The following is a 21246-nucleotide window of genomic DNA, read 5'->3' as shown; positions in this document are numbered from 1 at the left end:
CAAAGGAGGAAGAGAGAGTAATAGGAATGTAAAATAGCATAATACTTCAGAAATTTGTTTGGCAGTTTCTCATAAAAAACCATGCACTTACCCTATGACCCACCATTTCCATTTCTGGTTCTTAACCCAAGAGGAATGAAAGCAAAGAACACAAATAGGTTTTTAAATAATGCTCAGTCCTGTTTTATTAATAGCCCCAAACTAGAAATCACCCAAATTTTCAACAACTGAGACCACCAGAGGGGAAGAGGGATCAGGGGGTGGGCGAAAGGGATAAAGGGGCACGTATATGTGGTGATGGACAAATTTAGACTACTGGGGGTGAGCACGATGAAGTGTATTCAGAAATTGGTAAATAATAATGTACACGCGAAATTGTGCAATATTATAAATCATTATGATCTCAATAAAATTACTTGGAGAAAATCAAAGGCCATTTGCATTTTAAATGAATAATCTGTTAACTCAAAATAAATGTGCTAATGGTAGAACTTTAATAAATGATCTAAAGCTAAAATAAATAAATAAATAACTGTTTAAAGGCAGAGGAAATTAACCAAAGGCAGCCTGAAAACTAAGACATTTTTATTCTAGAACAACTGCTAAAGTTACAGGTAAGAACAGTGGGGGGCTCTGCCCTTCTGTGAAAAAAAAAAAAAGAGACAAATACTAATTTTGTCATATCAATTAAATGTACTATCGCCCGTTACCTGGTCTACAGTAACAACCTCCTAATTATTTTCCCTGATTCCACTCTTTCATTATATAATATTTTCCTTAGAGCTGCCGGAGTAAACTTTCTAAATGTAAATAAAGTACGTCAATTCCTCAATGAAAACTTTCCATTTTATTTTTGCTTCCCATCACGTTGAAAATTTATGGTCATAATATGCTGAATGTGTCACCACTCTGAATGTGTCCCCTACTCATCACTTATTTGATGACGCATTGGAATGAAACCTAAGACATCAAATAAACTTTCTATAGAAATACTAATACAATAGTGATTAATCTAAGTTAACATTTTAACGTTCACAAGCTATTATTTATGTACCTTAATGACTCAGTGTAATTTATTTAAAAAATTTTAAATGTAAATTTTAAAGATAATTTCAAATTTGATTTACTATTTTAATAGAACATAGCTCTATTAGTTTTCTATAGCTGCTATAGCAAATTACCCAAATCTGGGGGATTCGAACAACAGAAACTTATGCTTCACAGTTCTTGAGGCCCAAATCCAAAATTAATTTCCCTCGGCCAAAATTAAGGTGCAGGCCCTCCCCTCAGAAACTCTAGAAAATAACTTGCTCCTTTCCTCTTCCAAATTCGGGTTGCCGCTGGAATTCCCTTGCTCATGGCTATGTCATTCCAGTCTTCAAGGCTGGCGTCTTCACATCTTACTCTATGCTGTCTTCACATAGCTTCTCTCCTTTACATTTTTTGAGATCTCCAACTGCTTCTCTCTTATGAGGATACATGTCATTGCATTTAGGGCCCACTCAGATAGTCCAGGATAATCTGCCCATCTCAAGATCCTTAACTTCATGATATCTACACAATCTTTCTTCCAAATAAGGTCACATTCACAGGTTCCTGTGATTAATCTATGAATATCTTTAGGGGGAATATTTTCAGCTTACTATAGTAACTCAGAACTAATTTATCAAGTATCCGAGTATTGATGTTTGTAAATATATTTAGCCTATTTACTAAAATAGCCAGAGTTTTTACTTTCAAATTATTCACTTTTTATTATTTCAAATTATTCACTTTAACTTTCAAATTATTTCATAATTTAACTTTCAAATTATTGCCAAATTGACAAATGTATTTATTTTATTGAAGTTTAGCATATGTTTTTGATTCTACTGAGTGGTCCATTAAATTCTTCTTATACCTTGGTCATGCTGCATGTAGTTACTTAAGAATGTGTTATGGAAAGAAACAAATGAACAAAAACAAAAAATACAGTAGGAATTTAGAAGTTTGTGGAATCAAATAAAACCATTACTGTGAAGACATGTTGCATATAAAGTGCTATGCAGATTCTATTTATTACTACATTTATCTCACAATAGTCACCTTGGACTTGTGGCTAGACCAATCTAAATATAAGTCTTTGCATTATATAGCTACATAACAAACTCCTCTAAATATAGAGACTTATATTAACATTTTATTTCCTCACAACTCTGGGGGTCAGCACTTGGGCCTGGGTCCAGTTGGGTGGTTCTTCAGCTGGTTTCCTCTGGTCACTGGTGAGACTGAAGTCATCAGGAGACTCAGCTTGGGCTAGATGGTGTTGATGGCCTTACTTATATTACTGGTAATCTTGCTACCAGGCATGTTTTCCGGGGACAACCCAGACATCTTCATATGGTGATGAGGTTCAAAAGGCAGCAAGAAAAAAGGACATGTCCCAATGTGCAAGCACTTTTAAGCCTCAGCTTGCATTACATTTTTAAACTCCCAAATGGCCAATTCAAGTCACATGATGAGGCCCACAGTCAATTTCCTGGGCATGGATCTGAGAATGCATACATCACTGGGTGGCACTTCTGTTACAATTCTCCAGATTCATTTATTATAAAAATTGTATGCAGAGTCAGTACAAGTACAAGTACAGTACAAGGGATTGTATCAGGGATCCAGGACAATCCCTTCTCGGTATTACAGAAAAGATTTTCAGCCATTCAAGATACCCAGTGCACTGGTGTCTACAACTCCATGAACTAAAACTTTATTAGTTTGTCTTAAGCTAAACAGGTGCTTCTATCTACCTTTTTAAAATTCAAAATGTCGCTGAACAAAATAATATATTTTCAATCAAAAATGTTATAACTATAAAAGAATTTCTCAGACAAGTTTCTTGACACACTAGGAAAGGGAAAGTGTTAAGGGTGGACATAGGATATAGGTTGTCAAGACTAAAGAGGTGGGATGCTATCAGATATCATGTTCTCCTCATAGGCGAGCCAAGTAATTTCCTGTTGGAATATTCTTGTCAAAATTCACTCCTTTGTTTACTGTTTTTCCAACCTATTAAAGTTTTAACTTAAGCACAAAGACAACAATTGGACACTTTGTTGTTTTATTTGTTCTTTTAAAATTTTCTTTCTATTTTATTATTGAATATAAAACTGAAGTGATACTATTCATATCAAATTCCAAATGGAAGAGTTGCCAAAAACTATATGTAGCAATTTTTTTAAAGTGCAAGGTTAAAAAGTTAGCTGAAAGTGGAACCCCATTAATTGTACAACTATATAATTTATAAATAATGATTGTGTTGCATGATGCTTACAATTTACTTTTTATGAGTTCTAAGGAGATACTCTATGCACAGGGGAAAACCTGCAATTGATCAGTCCATCATAAGAATAAAGCATAGATAGACAATCTCCCTCTCTGAAGGCTCTGGACTTAGAAGAGTGCCAGTTTTAGATGTTTATTTGATATATATATATATATATTTGTGTGTATGTGTATGCATACGTATATATGATTTAATTCTCCAGAAATCAGGGAATGTAAATGTTTTGATAACCTTTACTTCTCCAATGTGTAGCATAATGTCTAGCCAGAGTAGGTCATCAATAAATATTTGTTATATGAATAAATGCATTTTTAATAATAACAAAAATAAAAATGTCAACTAATTTAATAAAATGTTGAAAAGTGTGAAAAATAAAATAATTAAATTGAAATATTATATTGCTGTAGATTATTTTAAAAATGAACTTATCTAGTTAGATAAGTGAGCTCATCATTTTATACAACTACTATGAAAATAGTCAATTTGCTGATGCAGAATGTAACAATATAATATGAATCCCAGAAAAAATTATTTTTAAATGCTTTAGAGATACTTATTAGATATCATAATAACCAGACCCTGATAGTTTGGAAAAGAAAAGAGGGTTACATTAAAACATGCTTTAACATCTCATTTTCCTATTTGTAGTAATTTAAAGAAAGAGCAATTGGATATATATTAATTGTGGTATGTATGTGCAAGTGTGAATACTTCTAAAAATTACAATCAAAATTGTTTTTTATTTCAAAATTCTTTATAATCGCTCCATCCTTGTCCATATAAATCCACATAAAAACAGAATATAAGTATAAATTTCTCCCATGTATCTTCTTTACTGAGTGGTGCAAATTAGACCTACAATTAACAATATTTCTTAAGGGAATGAATGAATGACAATGAAGGCACCCAAGAGAATATGAACACCTATTATTATTGCTCACAGCAACTGGAAAGTCTTGACCATTTGATAAAAGCAAAACAAAATAAAATATAAATAAATCCGTTTGAATAAAGAAAAAGGATTATAAAAAGTATAGTGACCCAAAAATTATATTCCTTGGAGACTCATCTCTCAAGTTGTTAAACACTTATGGACACAAAGATTATGCACTAGTGCAAGGGACTGTGGTATTGGCGCTCCCGAAAATTATGTAAGCAGTCGCCCCAAAATAAGAAACGAGGGAAGAAGAATGGGTGAAAATCTATGGAATAAAGAGAATTAATAGTCACTCTATAAAGTTGGAAGCTTGATTTTCTGCTGAGATTTGTAGGAGGAGTGGTGTATGGCAGTGATTGGAAATGAACCCAACTTCTACACAGAATGGAAAATGAAATAAGCTAGAGATAAGTAAAAGATTATCAAGCTTAGGTATGTCAAGGGGTGACAGAGAAATGGTACGGAAAGAGCTTAACCACTGAAGTCAGTCTAACAAATGTCCATATCAGGATTCTGAAAGTTATTAGCTTTGAGACTATGGGAAATTATATAACTTCTCAGTGCCTCAGTTTTCACACCTGGAAAAAATTAAAGGCTCAAATGTTTTAACTAAGAAATTGATGAAGATACACTTTTCTTTTGTGTGAACTGCAAGGTGAAATGTGACATGTGTGTTACAATAAGAAAGAGGTTTACATTTCTAATGTACTGATTTTCTTTTAGATTAGAATTCTTTGACAGAGTGGTCCACTTCAGAAGTCAGGCATCTTCAATACTGAAATGAACAGATATGAGAGCATATGTATTTATTTACATTTATTCAGAAATAGTTCTTTGTAAGGTATAAAATTGGAAGGTTTTGTAGCTATCATTGTTTTTGTTGCTGCTGTTTTCAATTTTCTCCTCAGAACTGTCACTTAAGAGCAAAGTGACTGTAGGTATATTATTTTTAATCAGGTTGAGAATTTGTATTTGCATTATAAAATGAGGAGTAATAATTTCCCGGGGATTGTGCGGATGAAATGAAAGATATAAAAGTATATAACTGTGACTGGAACAATGTTACCACTAAATGTTTATTCAAATTTTCTTCCAGGATTATAAATTACATGCCTATATATCTGAAAATAAGAATTTGACTAATATCTAAATATTTTTCCTAATTTAAGAATATTGTTTCTATAGAAGTTTTCCCTAAGCTTTGTAAATTACTCATATTACTTGAATATATGCAAAATAATATTCCTGAGAGCAAATGCTCTGAGCCAAATGTAACATCTTTATAAAAATGAAAGATTTAAGCATATCTGTAACATGTCTTCTTAATGTGACTTTATCTTATCTAGCTAGTTTACAGATGCTATAGTGAACCTGGATTTTAAGGCTAATTATTTCAGATTTCCCTCTATTTTTGTGTCTACAACTATAACATTCATATGCTGGGCACCTAAAGTATTTTTATCATTTTATTTTTCATATGGCCTTTTCACTGTTTCAAGAATTTAAGAGATGTTAGAATAAATGCTCATTATAAACTATAAGAAGGTAAGGCTGGAATTTTCTCTGCTCATTCTTTGTGTCCATCAGCTTAACGGCTTGTTAAAAAAAGCATGATTTTTCTCACATTACCTTTCTAAATAGAAACTTGGTACACTATATTGTTGTAGGTGAACAAATATGTATGTAGCAGCTATAAAACATCAAATCTTACCTGCATTTAATAATGTTGTTGGGTTTAGGAAGTGATAGATTCACCATATGTAATATTTGGAGTGATACGTGTATGCAAGTATACACACACACAGAAGCAGTCGCATTTAAAATTCATGTCAAAAAAAATGCTAGAATTGAATGTTTACTTCGTTTGTGTTTTCTTAGAGTCTCTTCAATTACATTTTATTCTAGCTTATTTCAATGAAGTGCAAATTTGGCTTCTTATGTTAAGTACATATTTCTGTATCGTGAAAATTAGGGCAACAATACATGAGAGTAGATATTAGCATGGGATGAGAATTTTTTCTTGAAACAAATTAAAATAAATAAATAAAATAGACTGGAAGACGCTGAAGGGAGTGGGTCAGTATGTCTTTAAAAAAAAAAAGCTATTGGGGCCAGCTCTGTGGCCGAGTGGTTAAGTTTGCGCGCTCCGCTGCGGTGGCCCAGGGTTGGGATCCTGGGCGCGGACATGGCACCGCTCTTCAGGCCATGTTGAGGCGGCCGTCCCACATCCCACAACTAGAAGGACCTGCAACTAAGATATACAACAATGTATGGGGGGGTTTGGGGAGATTAGCAGAAAAAAAAAAAGCTATAACATTAGAGATGTACTTTTGAAAATCACGGACTGGAGACAGTCTTATTAAAATATTGAGATTTAATCAGAAGATTATAAAGCTTTCCCCCTGCTCAACACCTTCCCACCACACAAAAGGGCTCCAGTATAATGTTCTAAATACACCAATTAAAAGATCAGAGAAGATTAAAAACACACACACACAATGATATTTTGTATATTACATGGAAACTACTTTAAATCATAAAGATACTGAGAGGCAAACATTGAAGGGATGGAGAAAGATATACCATCCTAATATTGATCAAAAGAAAGCCAGATTAGATATATTAATTTCAGACAAAGCAGACTTCAGAACATGGAATATTATCAGAGATAAAGAGGGGAATTTACCAGGCATAAAGAAGAAATCAACTCTCCAAGAAGATTTATAATCCTGAATACATTCATGAGAAAAAACAGACAAAACTTAAAGGAGAAATAGAAAAATCCACTCTTATAGGAGACTTCAACATCTCTTTGTCAGTAAACTATAGACAGAGCAGTAAAGATCACTATCAACATTGTCTAATGAATATTTATAGAATATATAGAACACTCCATTCAAAGAGTAGAATGCACGTTTTTCTCGAGGTGACATGGAACAGTCACTAAGATTGACCCCATTCTAGTCTATAAAACACACCTTAATATATTTTAAAATATCACAGAACATGTTCTCAATGCACAATGGAATTAAAGCAGAAATATATAATAGAAATATAACTTGAAAAATCCTCAAATGCTTGGAAATTAAGCAACACTTTTCTAAATAACACATAGATTAAAGGAGTTTCCAGATAAATGAAAAATATATTTTGGACTAAATGAAAATAAAAATGCAACTTATCAAAATTTGAGAGATGCAGTGAGTATAGTATGTAGAGGGAAATATATGGCATTAAATGCATATATTAGAAAAGAAGAGAGATCTAAAAATAAATGACCTAAGGCCCTCTCTTGGAGAGCTATGGAAAGAAAAACAATTTAAGCTTGAAACAAGTGAAAGGAAATTAATATTAGAAGAGAAATCAATGAAATTTAGAATTCAATCAAAGAAATAGAGAATTTAATAAAACAAAGCCTGGTTCTTTGAAAAGAACAGTAGAATTGACAAAACTCTAACCAGACTAACAAAGAACAAAAAAGTGAGAGGACACAAATGAATAATTTTAGAAATAAAAGGAGGAGGAGCATCATTACAGATCTACAGATATCAAAACGATAATAAAATAAATACTGTGAACAACTGTATGCTCACAGATTTGATAACTTGCATATAATGGAAACAAACTACCAAAACTCACACAAGGAGAAATAACTATGAGACTGTATCTATTACATTAATTAAATTCATAATTAATAAGCTTCCAGCAAAAAAGTACCAGGCCCAGGTTATATCACTGGGGAATTCTACCAAACAGTTAAGGAAGAAATAATACCAATTGTACAAATATTTTCCAGAATATGCAAAGAGAAATAATACCTAATTCATTTTATGCGGCCAACGTTACCCTAACATCTAAACCAAAAATGACTTTAAAATAAAGGGAAAATGGAGACTACTATATTTTATATCTAATTGGATTTGATATGCCAACGTTTTTTGAGGATTTTTGCATTTTTTCTCTCTTTCAATGACATTTCTGGTTTTGATATTAGGGTGATGTACATATACCACTAACAAGGAGGATTCATTCAAGGTTTGAGGCTGTTTCAACATTCAAAACTTAATCAATTAAATCTACCGTATCATTAGGCTAAGAAAAATAATTATTTGATCATAGCATTTAACACAGAAAAAAAATTGACAAAATCTAACAGCCATTCATAATTTAAAAAATCTCAGCAAACTAGCAATAAAAAGGGACATTCCTAACCTGATTAAAAAAATCTAAAAAATATATATATATCTGCCATCACACAATAATGAGGGACTTCACACCACCACTAAGTTTGGGAACACGGCAATGATGTCTGCTATTATCATTGCTGCTCAACATAATAGTGAAATTCTTAGCTAGTACAATAAGAGAAGAAAAAGAAATAAAAGGAATATATTTATTGGAAAGAAAAAATAAACATTTCTTTATTTGAATATGACATGAATGCCTATGTCTAAAGTTCATATCATCTACAAAAAAAAACTTGAAATAAGCAAATACAGCAAGATTTCAGAATATAAGTTCAATTTAAATGTCAGTTGCTTTCCTTACATCAGCAATAACAATGAGAATTTCAAATTTTGAAAATACCATTTATAATACACACCAAAAAATAAATATTTAGGTATAAATCTGACAAATTATGTACAAGATCTGTATGCAGAAACTGTAAAAAAATATGAAAAAATAAAAATTCTAAATTAAAGGAGAGAGAGTCTGTTTTAATGGATTGGAAGAAAATATTGTTAAAATGTTAATTCTTCCAATTGGATCTATAGATTCTATGCAATTCCTGTCAAAACCCCAGCAAGCTAGCTACTTTGTAGATAGAAACAAATTGGCTGTAAAGTTCACATGGAAAGGCAAAAACCTAGAATAGCCAACAAAACATTGAAGAATGAAGTTGGACTCCCAGATTTCAAGACTTACATAAAGCAATAGTAATCAAAACAGTTTGATTTTGCAAAAGAATAGACACAGAGATCCATGGAAATGAATAGAAAATCCATATATACACCAACACAAAGATAATCATCTAATTTACAACAAAGGTGCAAAGACAATTCAACAGAGAATCGATAGTCTTTTTAACAAAGTCTGCTGGAACAATTGGACATACATATGCAAAAAAATGTTCTTAACACACAATGTAGCTTTCATAAAAATTAACTCAAAATGGATTACAGACCTAAAATTAGAATACAGAAGTATTAAATTTCTTGAAGCAAATGTAGGAGAAAGTCTCAGTGATCATGGGTCTGGTAATGACATTGAGATACAGCCACAAAAGCATAACCCATTAGAGAAAAAATTAATTAATTAGGCTTTATTAAACTTAAAAGTATCTGCTCTGTAAATGATGCTTTAAGAGAATTAAAAGACAAGCTACAGACTGGGAAAAAACATTTGCAAAGCATATACCTCATAAAGGACTTGTGTTCAAAATACCCAAGAATCTCTTAAGACAAAAGAATAGGAAAAGAAATAAAAACAATAAAAAGAATGTGGACAAAAGAACTGAACAGACACCTTAACAAAGAAGATATATAAATGTCATGGCATATAAAGATTTAAAGAGATGCTAAACATAATTTGTCATTAAGAAACATAATTAAAAAGAATAGTGAGTTACCACTCCATATATATTAGAATGACTAAAATCTAAACTGACAACACCAATATTGGTGAGAATGAATAGCAATGGAGCTTTTTTATTCATTACTGGTGGAAATGCAAAAAAACACAGTCATTTTGGAAGACACTCCAGCAGTTTCTTTCAAAAGAAAACAGTCCTACCATACAGTCCAACAATTGGACTCCTAAGTATTTACCCAAGCAATTTGAAAACTTATGTTCATACAAAAACTTGTACACATTTATTTATAGCAGTTTTATTCATAGTTGCAAAAACTTGAATCAACCAAAATGTCCCTCAGTACGTGACTAGATAAACAAACTCTGGTACATCCACACAATGGAATGATATTCAGCAATAAAAAGAAACGAGCTATTATAGTATACAAAGACATGGATGTCTCTTAAATTCATATTGCTAAGTGAAAACAACGATGTGAAAAAGCTATACAATGTGTGTTTCCATTTATACGATGGTCTGGAAAAGGCATAAATATAAAGAGAGTACACACATCAGTGTCTCCAGAAGTCAAGGAGCTGTCGAGTATGTGAAGTACAGGGGATTTTCTTTTTTGTTTGAGGAAGATTAGCCCTGAGCTAACATCTGCCACCAATCTTCTTCTTTTTGCTGAGGAAGACTGGCCCTGAGCTAGCATCCGTGCCCATCTTCCTCTACTTTATAGGTGAAATGCCTGCCACTGCATGGCTTCACAAGCGATGCATAGATCCACACCCAGGATCTGAACTGGTGAACCCTGGGCCACAGAATTGGAATGGGTGAACTTAATCCCTGTGCCACCAGGCCAGCCCCCATGGGATTTTTTTTAAATCAGTGAAACTATTTTGTAGGGGAGGGTAATGGTGGATATTCAACACCATGCATTTGTCAGAATCTGTAGACCTTTACATTATAAAGAGTAAATCTTAGTGTATGAAAATGAAAAGCATATATCTTCTTTAGGAGGTCAGAGGATCTAAGGATTGAATGAAAAATATGACAAAATAATCTGTTTAACAAATGGATGAAACAACCTCACTGAAAGGGGTGGGTGAAAAAGGTGAACAAGGACCTAAGTCACTTTGGAAACGAGTTGAGACTGTAAGACTAAATGTAAAACAACTCTGATAAAGTTTCATGAGAGTATGGATTATCAATTCTGCTGTATTATACATATGTGCTGGAATTGAACAACTAAGTAAATGAATAGTAAATGTTGGGAAGTAGGTTTTTCAGTATTGGAGTAAAGAGATTACATATAAGTGAGAGAGAAGGATATATACAATGATCCATGTGGTAATGGATTAGAGTCGGAGACATCAGAATGAACTCATTTTTAGTTTAATAATGGTATGGATGGTTACATATAAAAGCATTTATATATATATATATATATAAAGAAATACCAGTTGTTACACACATATATTCCTTGTTCTGTCATCTGAAAGGACCTGAAAAACATCAACACCTCAGTAGCAAGGAGCACACTTAACATCCAGATGTTTGTCTGTAAGATAATTTTCCAACGAAAGGAAGCAAGGCTTTTTGGAGGAATGGCTAATTCTAGAACTGGGGCAGGAAATATAGAAATGAGACCAGAGTTTCTAGTGACAGAAAGGAAGAAAGTGCTCATGGCATACAAACAAACAAAAACGAAGTGGCAAAGAGGACATGGAAATGGCACTGAAATAGCTTTATAAATAAAGTAGTACTGGATTATGAACCAGAATATCAAATCTATGCATCCCTACTCAAATAAATAAATGATTGAACAAATAAATGGAGAAGAAGGGCTTGCCCGCTGGTGTAGTGGTTAAGTTGGTGCACTCCACTTCGGAGACCCAGGGTTAGCAGGTTCAAATCCAGGGCACGGACCTACATACTGCTCATCAAGCCATGCCGAGGCAGAGTTCCACATACCAAATAGAGAAAGATTGGAACAGATGTTGGCTCAGGGGCACTCTTCCTTACACAAATAAGTAAATAAATGAATGGAGACTAGACAAATCTCCCATGCAGAAGAACTCCAAATGTTTGATGTCGCTGCTTTGAGCTCAAGCGGTGGAGCATAGCTCTGCACTCCTTAGCTGTGGGCTGTGCAAATTGACCTTCTTCCAAAGGCTTACAGTATGGGATTAAGGAAAAATGAATAATTTACAGTGAAGAAACCTGACAAATGACCTCAGCCAAATGATGAAGGTTAACATCAACAGTAATAAGTCATGTTGATAGTATGTTCCTTTGATATGATGTGATGAGAATGGCACTTTACCTCTATGTTCTTCCTCCCCAAAAACTCATATACTCAGTCTCGTCATGAGGGAAAAAAAATCAGACAAATACCAATTGAAGGGTATTCTATAAAATACCTGAACAGTCATTCTCAAGACTATCAAGGTTATTAAAACCAAAGAAAGTCTGATAAACTATCATAGACATGACAAACCTCTGGAGAATTGATGACTACATGTGATGTGCTAGCAAGTATGAGATCCTGGAACAGAAAAAGTACATTAGGTAAAAATAAAGAAAATAAAGAAAAATAAAATATGGACTTTAATAAAAAGTATACATATTGCTTCATTAATTGTGACAAATGCACTACACTAATCTAAAATGTTATTAGTACGGCAGGGTGTGGAGTACATGGGAACCTTCTGTACTGCCTTAGTAATTTAAAAAGTTTATTTTTAAAGGGTTATTTCAACAGTAAAATAGCAATGTAATGAGAGAGTTTATCAGGAAGAGGACAACAGGACCAGAAATGAAGATCATGAATATTCCAGTGGACATAGAACAATATTATAGGGTAAATAACTATATATGAAATGTTACAAATGACTATTTATATATATACACACACACATAGAGAGAGAGCAGAAGGACAGTTCAGAGCTCAAGTAACAACAGAAATATGAAACTCTGAAAGAGAAAGATATGGACTTGGATCTAATGAATTCGAAGCCAATGGATTGGCCAGGTATATATGTTCTGAAAGCAGTGAGTAAAACTCCCTCATCTTTTTTAAAAGAGAAAATGTACGTATATAGGTTTAAAGATTACTTGAATATTATTTTTACAAAGATGGAAAGTCACTATTATAACAAGAGATGTCCAAATGTGAATGATATAAAAAAGAAATGAGACTAGATGGGAGAACTCTGTGGGTTTATTATGTAGACTGTGTGAGAGGTATATGAAACATTAAAAGAGAAAAGATGGGGCCAGCCCAGTGGTGTAGTCATTAAGTTCAAGTGCTCCGCTTCTGCAGCCTCGGGTTTGTGGATTAAGATCCCCAGCACAGATCTATGCACCACTCATCAAGCGATGCTGAGGTGGCCTTCTACGTACAAAATAAAGGAAGATTGGCACAGATGTTAGCTCAGTGACAATCTTCCTCAAGCAAAAATAGGAAGATTGGCAACAGATGTTAGCTCAGGGCCAGTCTTCCTCACTGAAAAAAAGAGAGAAAAGAAACAATGAGTGAATTAAGAGACGGAAATAAAATTTGAAGATGAGATATGAAAGTCTGCTTAACTTTACAGATATTGCAGAAAGGTGAAAGGAAGGATCATTGAGCTTTTTCAATTATGAAGTTGCTAGTTTGTTCAAAACAGCATAGTAGGAAGAGAAACCAGATTTTAGGTTGTTAATGATTGGTTATCAGTGAGTGAGGTGGTGGAATGAAGTATACAATACATCATGGATAAAGGGCTGGAGAGTGTATACCATAATCATGTTAAGGTCCTGGCTCTGCCTTTTGTTAAATGTGTCTAAATAGACAAGTTACTCTACATGTCTAAGCCTAGTTTATGTGGGTGTAAAACAAAAATAATAATAACGTAGTAGCTCATCAAGTGATTGTGAGCATTAAATTTTTGTAGCATATTTTTGGAATAGTATATGTTCAATAATTGATAGCTCTTTTTATTAACGTTATCACTTCTTAAAAAATGTTGACAGCAGAAGAGGAGAAACGAGAAGTACTGGTTGTCTGAGACAATTTTCAGTCACAATATATTGGAATTTTCAGTCATAGAAAATACCAAACTCAGTGAATGATGGCCTAGGACAAGCATAAGTCAATTCAATTTAGAAATCAGAAATTTAAGCCGTAATAAGGGCTAAGGTATAGACTCACCCATGGGAAGCTGAAAAGAAGAGAAAATAGCCATAATTGGATGGAAAAGTTCAGGAAAGTTAAAGTCAAAATAGAGTACAGATATTAATGTAGATGTTTAAAAAGAGGTGCAAACTGGTTAGCTTCAAATACATTGATCCTTCGTAATATAGAGATCAATATTTTTAATTGTATAATAGAGTTTTTACTGTATAGTAGGATACTATTGTGTCTTGAATTCCTGGTTCTTGAGTTAGATATTGACATCAGAGTCAAGGATGTTCAGGTTCTTTCTTCTTTTAAGGAAGTACAATAATGTGTTGTAGTATGACCCAGAATTCCCAAGATTTTTTGTTAATTACACTTGTCATTGAGTGGACTATGTATGTATATATATAAAACACATGGACACTGGCAAAACAGTGGAAAGAACCTCGGAATGGAAGCTGAGATTAGATGTACTTAAACTCTTCACAACTGAAAGCCTTCACCCCCCATCAGTTTATTATTTCTTGGTTTTACACAAGTCATTTGGAGACTCTTACCTTCGATTTTTTTAATCTTAAAGTGGGGCAATAAAAACAACATACAATTGAACTCCTAACAAAGTTTAAGACCTTTTGAGAAATTCAGTGAGTCTAACTGATTGCTCTGAAAATCCATTACACTAAGAAATATACGGGACTTGAATAAAGGAATTAAGTAGTGGTCCAAAACTTATTGCAAATTGGAATTGTCAACCATGTATTACATATATATATTTCTGTGTATATGTGTGTGTGTACACATTCCCACTAGATTCATCTGTTTTATAACAATGGGTATAAAAGAAAAAATTATCAGTTTTCTTCTCCAGACTTCGGGCCATTATGATTGATTGCATTTACATATGTATGTCCCTTTCATGCTAAGACAAAGTTACAGTAATTATATAACTTAATGATAAGGGAATATGTATTTACAAATAACACGTATATATTATTTCTTTAGAGAGAAATAGCATTCATTTCTATGTAATACATGTGTGCAAACATATTTATTTGCATGTGTGTACCCCCATAACAATAAACAAAATGACATAGTGTCCATTGGCAGACCAGTATTTTGGGTAAATTGTTGGAAGGCTGATGGAATGGTGATGAGTGAAACTGCATAAAAGTGCAGACTAGAGAACCAGGGTTGGGCACAGTAGAGGACTTGTCTTCTCGCCACAATCCTGGAATGTGTCAGGACTTGGACATACTAAAAATGGCAGAGAACTGGAATGAGACGTGAGTTGAAAGAGAATAAATTAAAATGGATGCCCATATATCTCTTTCCTTCTACCTTGTTTGAAACACAAAATTCAGAGAAAAAAAATTATTAGAAAAATTCTCAAAAGAGCTACAATTAACACCACCAGGAAGTGAAGGAACAAATCATCTAAAAGCAAAGGCAGAATAACAGGAGAGAGGGGAATGGCAAAAAAAAGCTTGAAATTAGAAAAAAAATCACTAGAAAGTAAATTAATAGAACTGGAAGACAAAGGTGAAAAGGTAATCATGAAAACAGGATAAAATATAAGATAGAAAGTGATAGTTAAAAGATACTGGATAGGAACACATCAGAGAATAAATACAGGGAAATCTCCCAGAAATGAAGGATCCCAGGCTCCATAGTGAAACGGGCCCTTGAGCGCCTAGTCATGAGGATGACAAAAAATTCATCTTGATGCATTAATGTGAAATTTTATAATGTAAAAGATAAGAAAAAATATGAATAGCATCATGAAAGAAATCATATCACACAAAAGGAAGGAGTGACACATTCATCTTTCTATATCATCAGCTGGGGTAGATGCTAGAATATGATAGAAAAGACCTTCAGAATATTAAGGAAAAAATAATTCCAAATGAAGATTGTATACTTAGCTAAACTATAAATCGGGCGAGGAGGCAAAAGAAATTTTCAAACATGGAGAGATTTTAAAATTATCTGCCTTCAACTTCATTTTTCTTGGGAAGCGATGTTGTTTACTGACATTTGGTTAACTCCTTTCAGATCTAGTCATAGTTTGCAGCCCACTTCAAATACAATGCCTGCATACTTACATCTGCTTTTCAAAATTCCCATTTTAATACAATAGTTACTGAAACTTTTATGAAGATTTCTAAAAATGTCCTCCTCTTAAAGACAAAGAATAACACATCCCTTCTAATCTTTCCTTCCTTTGACTTTTTTTATCCTCTTTGGTTCAAGATCTGGGCTCTAGTTATTTTAATGCTTCTCTCTCTCTTGCTATGCACAGCTCTACCATTCCAACTTGTTGAAGAATTTTAACAGTTATCTCTTAATAAATATTTTCCCACTCTCCTAATGTGGTATATGGTGAATCAATGTATAATCAATCAAACCCATAGTTCAAAGATTTTTGTTTCTTAAACTCTTTTAAATATCTCCATAATTAGCATAACTTTATGTAATCAATGTGTAAATGATTAAATGGACTTCATGTAATTGTAACTAGAACTTAAGAGTCAAGAAATTTGAGAGGAAACTTAGAAATAAGAGCAACAAATTAATTTTACCAAAGAGACTAGAACACTGGGAGGCTGTGTCCAGTCAGTGATAGAATTTGGCCAAAGCAATTTTACAGTATTTTTGGCATATCACACTCTTTCACTCTTATGTTTTCTAACACTTCTTTCAGCACAAAGTTTACATTTTTAAAACTATGTAAGAAACATACACGTTATCATTCCATGTAATTAAAAAGTTATGTATGGTTATTGTTAATAGTCCAAATGCCGCACGTAAATTCTAAGCATTTTTTTATATTGCTTAGTGACTGAATGAAGTCCAGTGACTGTATTATGATAAAAAATGAAGAATTCTAAGATAAGTATTGAAATATTACACCTAGTGCTTTCAGTAGTGTTAAAGTTATCCCATAATGCTTCCACCTTATGAGCCCCAAACGACATCTTTTCACCATATCATTCCTCTGGTTTCCCATTATACCTGAAGCGATTTCTATCCAAGATTTTATTTCATTTCTTACATGTTTGCTTGTTTGTTATAAATCAAACACTTTTTTGAAAAATTTGTTAACATTTGTGTGGTTGTTATGAACTGCATTGTGTCCCCCTAAAATTCATATTTTGAAGTCCCAGCCTCCAGTACCTCAGAATATGACTGTATTCAAGACGGAACCTTTAAAGAGGTCATTGAGGTAAAAAGAGGTCGTGTGAGTGGGCTCAGTGTGACTGGTGTCCTTAAAAGAAGAAGAATTAGCATAGAGGGAAGACCATGTGAAGACAGAGAAAGAAGATGGCCACCTCCAAGCCAAGGAGAGCAGCCCTTAGAAGAAATCAACTCTGCCGACACCTTGATCTTGGACATCTGGCTTCCAGAACTGTGAGGAGATAAAGTTCTATTGTGGAAGCCACACAGTCTGTGGTACTTTTTATGGCAGCCAGAGCAGACTAATGTAGTGGGGTAGCAAAAGTAAAAGATGGAGGTACTAAAAAAAGGCTTATTAGTTTGGAGAAAGTAAGACCCACCAATTTCATATTTTTGCTTAGCATCTCAGTCATGTGGTTTGAAATGACTGCCCCTCCTGAGTTTCCTTCACGTCCTCATTGCTTCTGATATAGGATTGCATGCATAGGCAGTCAGATTCTCTAGCAAGATGCAAAATGCAATAATGTCTGATAAGAATCATTTTGCCAGCCGGAAGTGATCTTGCACATTAGCCCTCTTCAAAAGGTCATGCATCATTGCATAGCAAATCTCATTGCTAGGGCAAACTCAGAAGTTTCCTTAATTTTTTCTCCAGTATGGTTATGACATCGCCAACTTTTAAAAATAAATACATAAATATTCCCCAAAGCATATTATACTCTAAATTATTACACTACATGAATATTCTAATGCAATTCCTAGGGATAAGACAAAGGTAAAGCTGAAGTGGCAAAAAGAGGAAAAGGAGTTCAACACTTGTGCCCAATATGGACAACAAGGAGAGTATGCAACTACGAGACACCAAAAGAGAAATGGGAACTGCAGATTCAAATGGCCAAATTGCCACAGCATAATTATTAGCTATATATCTCTGAAGTAAGCATTTAATAATGAATAGGCTTGAATATAATTTGCCTATATTATCCATATTTCTACCCATTTTCCCATGTGTGATTTTTTACCTCCAATCTTGCAATTATAAATAAGTTCATAAATATTTCATAAATACAACTAGATACTGATCACATCTTCAGGATGGATCCAGAAGCAACTTTTATTTTTTTCCTATATGTAGTTTCAATATTTCAGTAATCACTTGTATAGTTATAATATTAAGAAAATATATTACTTTGTAGTAAGTTATCTATTTTAAGTTCTAGATAGTGTACAATTCACTTGAAATTAATCTATATGAGTGTAGTTTACCTGTATGCTTACAACATCTAACACATCTTAGAAATCTGCATCCAATTCAAAGGTGAAAGATCTCTACAGAGGAGATTTATGGGATCGTTTATATTAGAGCTGTTGTAGACGTCAGCATAAAGGAGCAACTCTGAGCTCTCGTGGAATAATGTTCACAAAGTCTATGCTAATAAAATAAATAAATAATCTGCCTGATTTTGCATTTGTGTTCTTTTTAGGAGTCAGTCATTGGTTTGAATTTCCTGCAGTCTATGATTTTTTATTTGTTCAGTAATGTATAATAAATATTTTTTAGACATGCCTTAAATCCATCCTGCATTATTTGATATATTTTTTATTTCCCTTGCTCATCAAAGAATCACTGGATGGTAAGAAACTCTGAGAAGCTATATAATGAATTTCTCCTCCCATGTATAAATCAATGGCACTTTTTTCCCTAAAAAAGTTTCATAGAAACACACCTTAAAATTTTATCTATGACTGAAGACTTCAATGATCTGGTAACTTGTTAAAACCAACCTTCCACACACCAGCACATAATTAAAACAAAACCAGTATTTATTTTAATGTGGAGTTTCAGCCCTGAGGCCTCTCTTTATAAAGAGGAATTTTAAAAAATTTCCTTTTTCAAAATTTTATTTTTTTGGAAAAAAGTAACATTTTAATGAATATCTTTAATATGAACTAATGTGAAGATCAAACATTGCTTTTAAAATTCGGAACTTACATATTGAATTTGATATCTCATTTATTTCAATTTTCTCAAAGGGTAGGAAAAACAAATATTTTTTGGCATACAGTTTAAAAAAGAAAAAAAAATCTTTGAATTATAAGAAGATGGAGTTCAGAAAGTATTCTTCTTTTTTCCTCAAAAGGAATTAGAAGTCAGCATGTTGCTATTGCTCCTTGACATAAAGCCAGTGTCTTTGTTTATGTCCTCTGTGTCTCTGAATCCTGCCATGCCATCACAGCAGAGTGTACTGTACACCATTTTTAAATGATAAGAGTTTCAATAGGCACTTTAGTGGAATTAAGAAAAATCTAACACTCTTCCACCGTGATGCCACATAGCTATCTTCGTTCTACGTTGTCATGTCAGTAAATTGTACTTAGTCGGCCTGAGCAGGTCTCAGTGTATTTCCAAAATAACGAAACAAAACCAAGCAAGTACATATTATAGGATTTATCTTGTGTTGGCAGAAAAAACCAAACTGACAATATGATAAATATAGCAACTTGCTAGAAACCAGATAATCAAAGGAATCTTGTTCATAAAGCCTGGGGGGGGGGGTGCGGGGAGGGCGGTGCACGTGTGTATGTGTGTGTATATGTGATTTCCATTTGTGTTTCTTTTAAATGTCTCTTCTTGGTTGTGTTTTAGCCTTCGCTTCTCCCCTAAGTGCCTTTATCAGAGTTATAACTCTCTTCTTCACCAAACATGTCTGCCAAGACTTTAAAGCGGGGTCCCCAGTCCGTCAGATAGTCATAGTCCTGGTCAGCTTCCGTGGTGACAGAGTCTATGGAGCTAAGAGACTCTGCTACGGATCCATTGCCTTCATAGGCGTATGTTGCCAATGAATCGTATGGTGGGGCTGTTGGGTCCACATCATTTTCCTGTAGCCTTTGATTAATGAAATCTCTTATGTCTGTGTGATCTTCCACGGGTTGTCTCTGACGAGGTAAACAGAGAGAGTCTGGTTTTATATCCCTGCGAATTTTGTTATCTTCAATCACTTTTGGATTTCTCAGAGCACCGATGTCGAAAGCCTGGGTGTCCTCCTCACCCCCTCCTTCATCATCATAGTGGATAACGTTGTCTCTGATGTCCTCTTTAGAGGTCATCAGGGTATCTTTCTTCTTTTGCCTTCGCAGAGCTACATACAGCACAACTATGGCTAGAACAAGAGAGAAATGGCAATTTGAGAATATGTCAGTTCATCCCTGTAAAAACTAAAATTGATTGGGGCTGGCTGAGTTTCTTTAATGACATCCTATTATTTTCAAAGTTAATATACTGTAATCAATAAGGGTCATATCTATGTTTATATTTTTTTCATCGCCTAAACTTAACTTCTTTTTGAAATCACACCTAACAAGAAACCATAGCAAAGTTATTGACAAACTCAAACAATTATAGTCTTATATTTAACATGCATTATATTTAAATATTTTGGCATCAGGGAAAAAAATTTGTGTTATAAAATTTAAAAAAGATGAAAGAATGGTTGTTTTAAGCATACCAAGAGCTGTATAACATTGACATAACAAAATACGAATATTATAGCCCGTAAATAACATTTAGGTGTTATTCACACCTAGATTTCCCAGTTGTAACATTAATGTGCTTCTATTGAAATATATACAAATCTTCATGTGACATTCACTTTTAAAAGCATTAAATAAGAAAAAAAGAAAGAAAAAGAGAAGGAAGAATATAGAATAGAAGGGCCTTAGTTTTACAAATGATGTCAACTAAGGTCTCTATTTAAATTCTGTGTCCTGCCATATTGAGACATTTTCCAAACCAAATGCCTAGTACTCAGGTTAGCTTCATGAAGCATGATAAAATTTTGAAACAGTTAATTTATATACTCTAATTATTGAAATATTTCTTTGTTTTTGGTTGACTCATAATCATCATTAAATCAATAGTGTTTATTTCTCCTAGGAGTGAATGGGCACAGATTCAAACCAGGAAGTCAGTGCTCAACTTTGCTTGTCATAAGACCCCTTCTCCTCCATAGCAGCAGCAATCGGTTGAAAGCCAAAGTGTGCTTGATTTCCCACAGCAAAGTCTGGAAGACTCTTGTCAT

The 21246-nt window shown here is 33.6% G+C and overlaps 1 protein-coding gene across 1 annotated transcript in view; it reads right to left on the bottom strand.

Annotated features, from left to right (window-relative positions):
- Nucleotides 1-19828: 19828 nt before the first annotated feature.
- CDH12 (cadherin 12) overlaps nt 19829-21246 on the bottom strand; it is a 273039-nt gene continuing 271621 nt past the window's right edge. The window contains exon 11 of the mRNA XM_046672150.1: nt 19829-20328. Coding sequence (XP_046528106.1) covers nt 19829-20328 — 500 coding nt within the window. The remainder of the gene's footprint in view (nt 20329-21246) is intronic.

Source organism: Equus quagga, chromosome 9, assembly GCF_021613505.1.
Source record: "Equus quagga isolate Etosha38 chromosome 9, UCLA_HA_Equagga_1.0, whole genome shotgun sequence".
NCBI lineage: Eukaryota > Metazoa > Chordata > Mammalia > Perissodactyla > Equidae > Equus > Equus quagga.
Note: the sequence above shows the minus strand (reverse complement) of the source record. Positions and strands in the feature narration are given on the sequence as shown.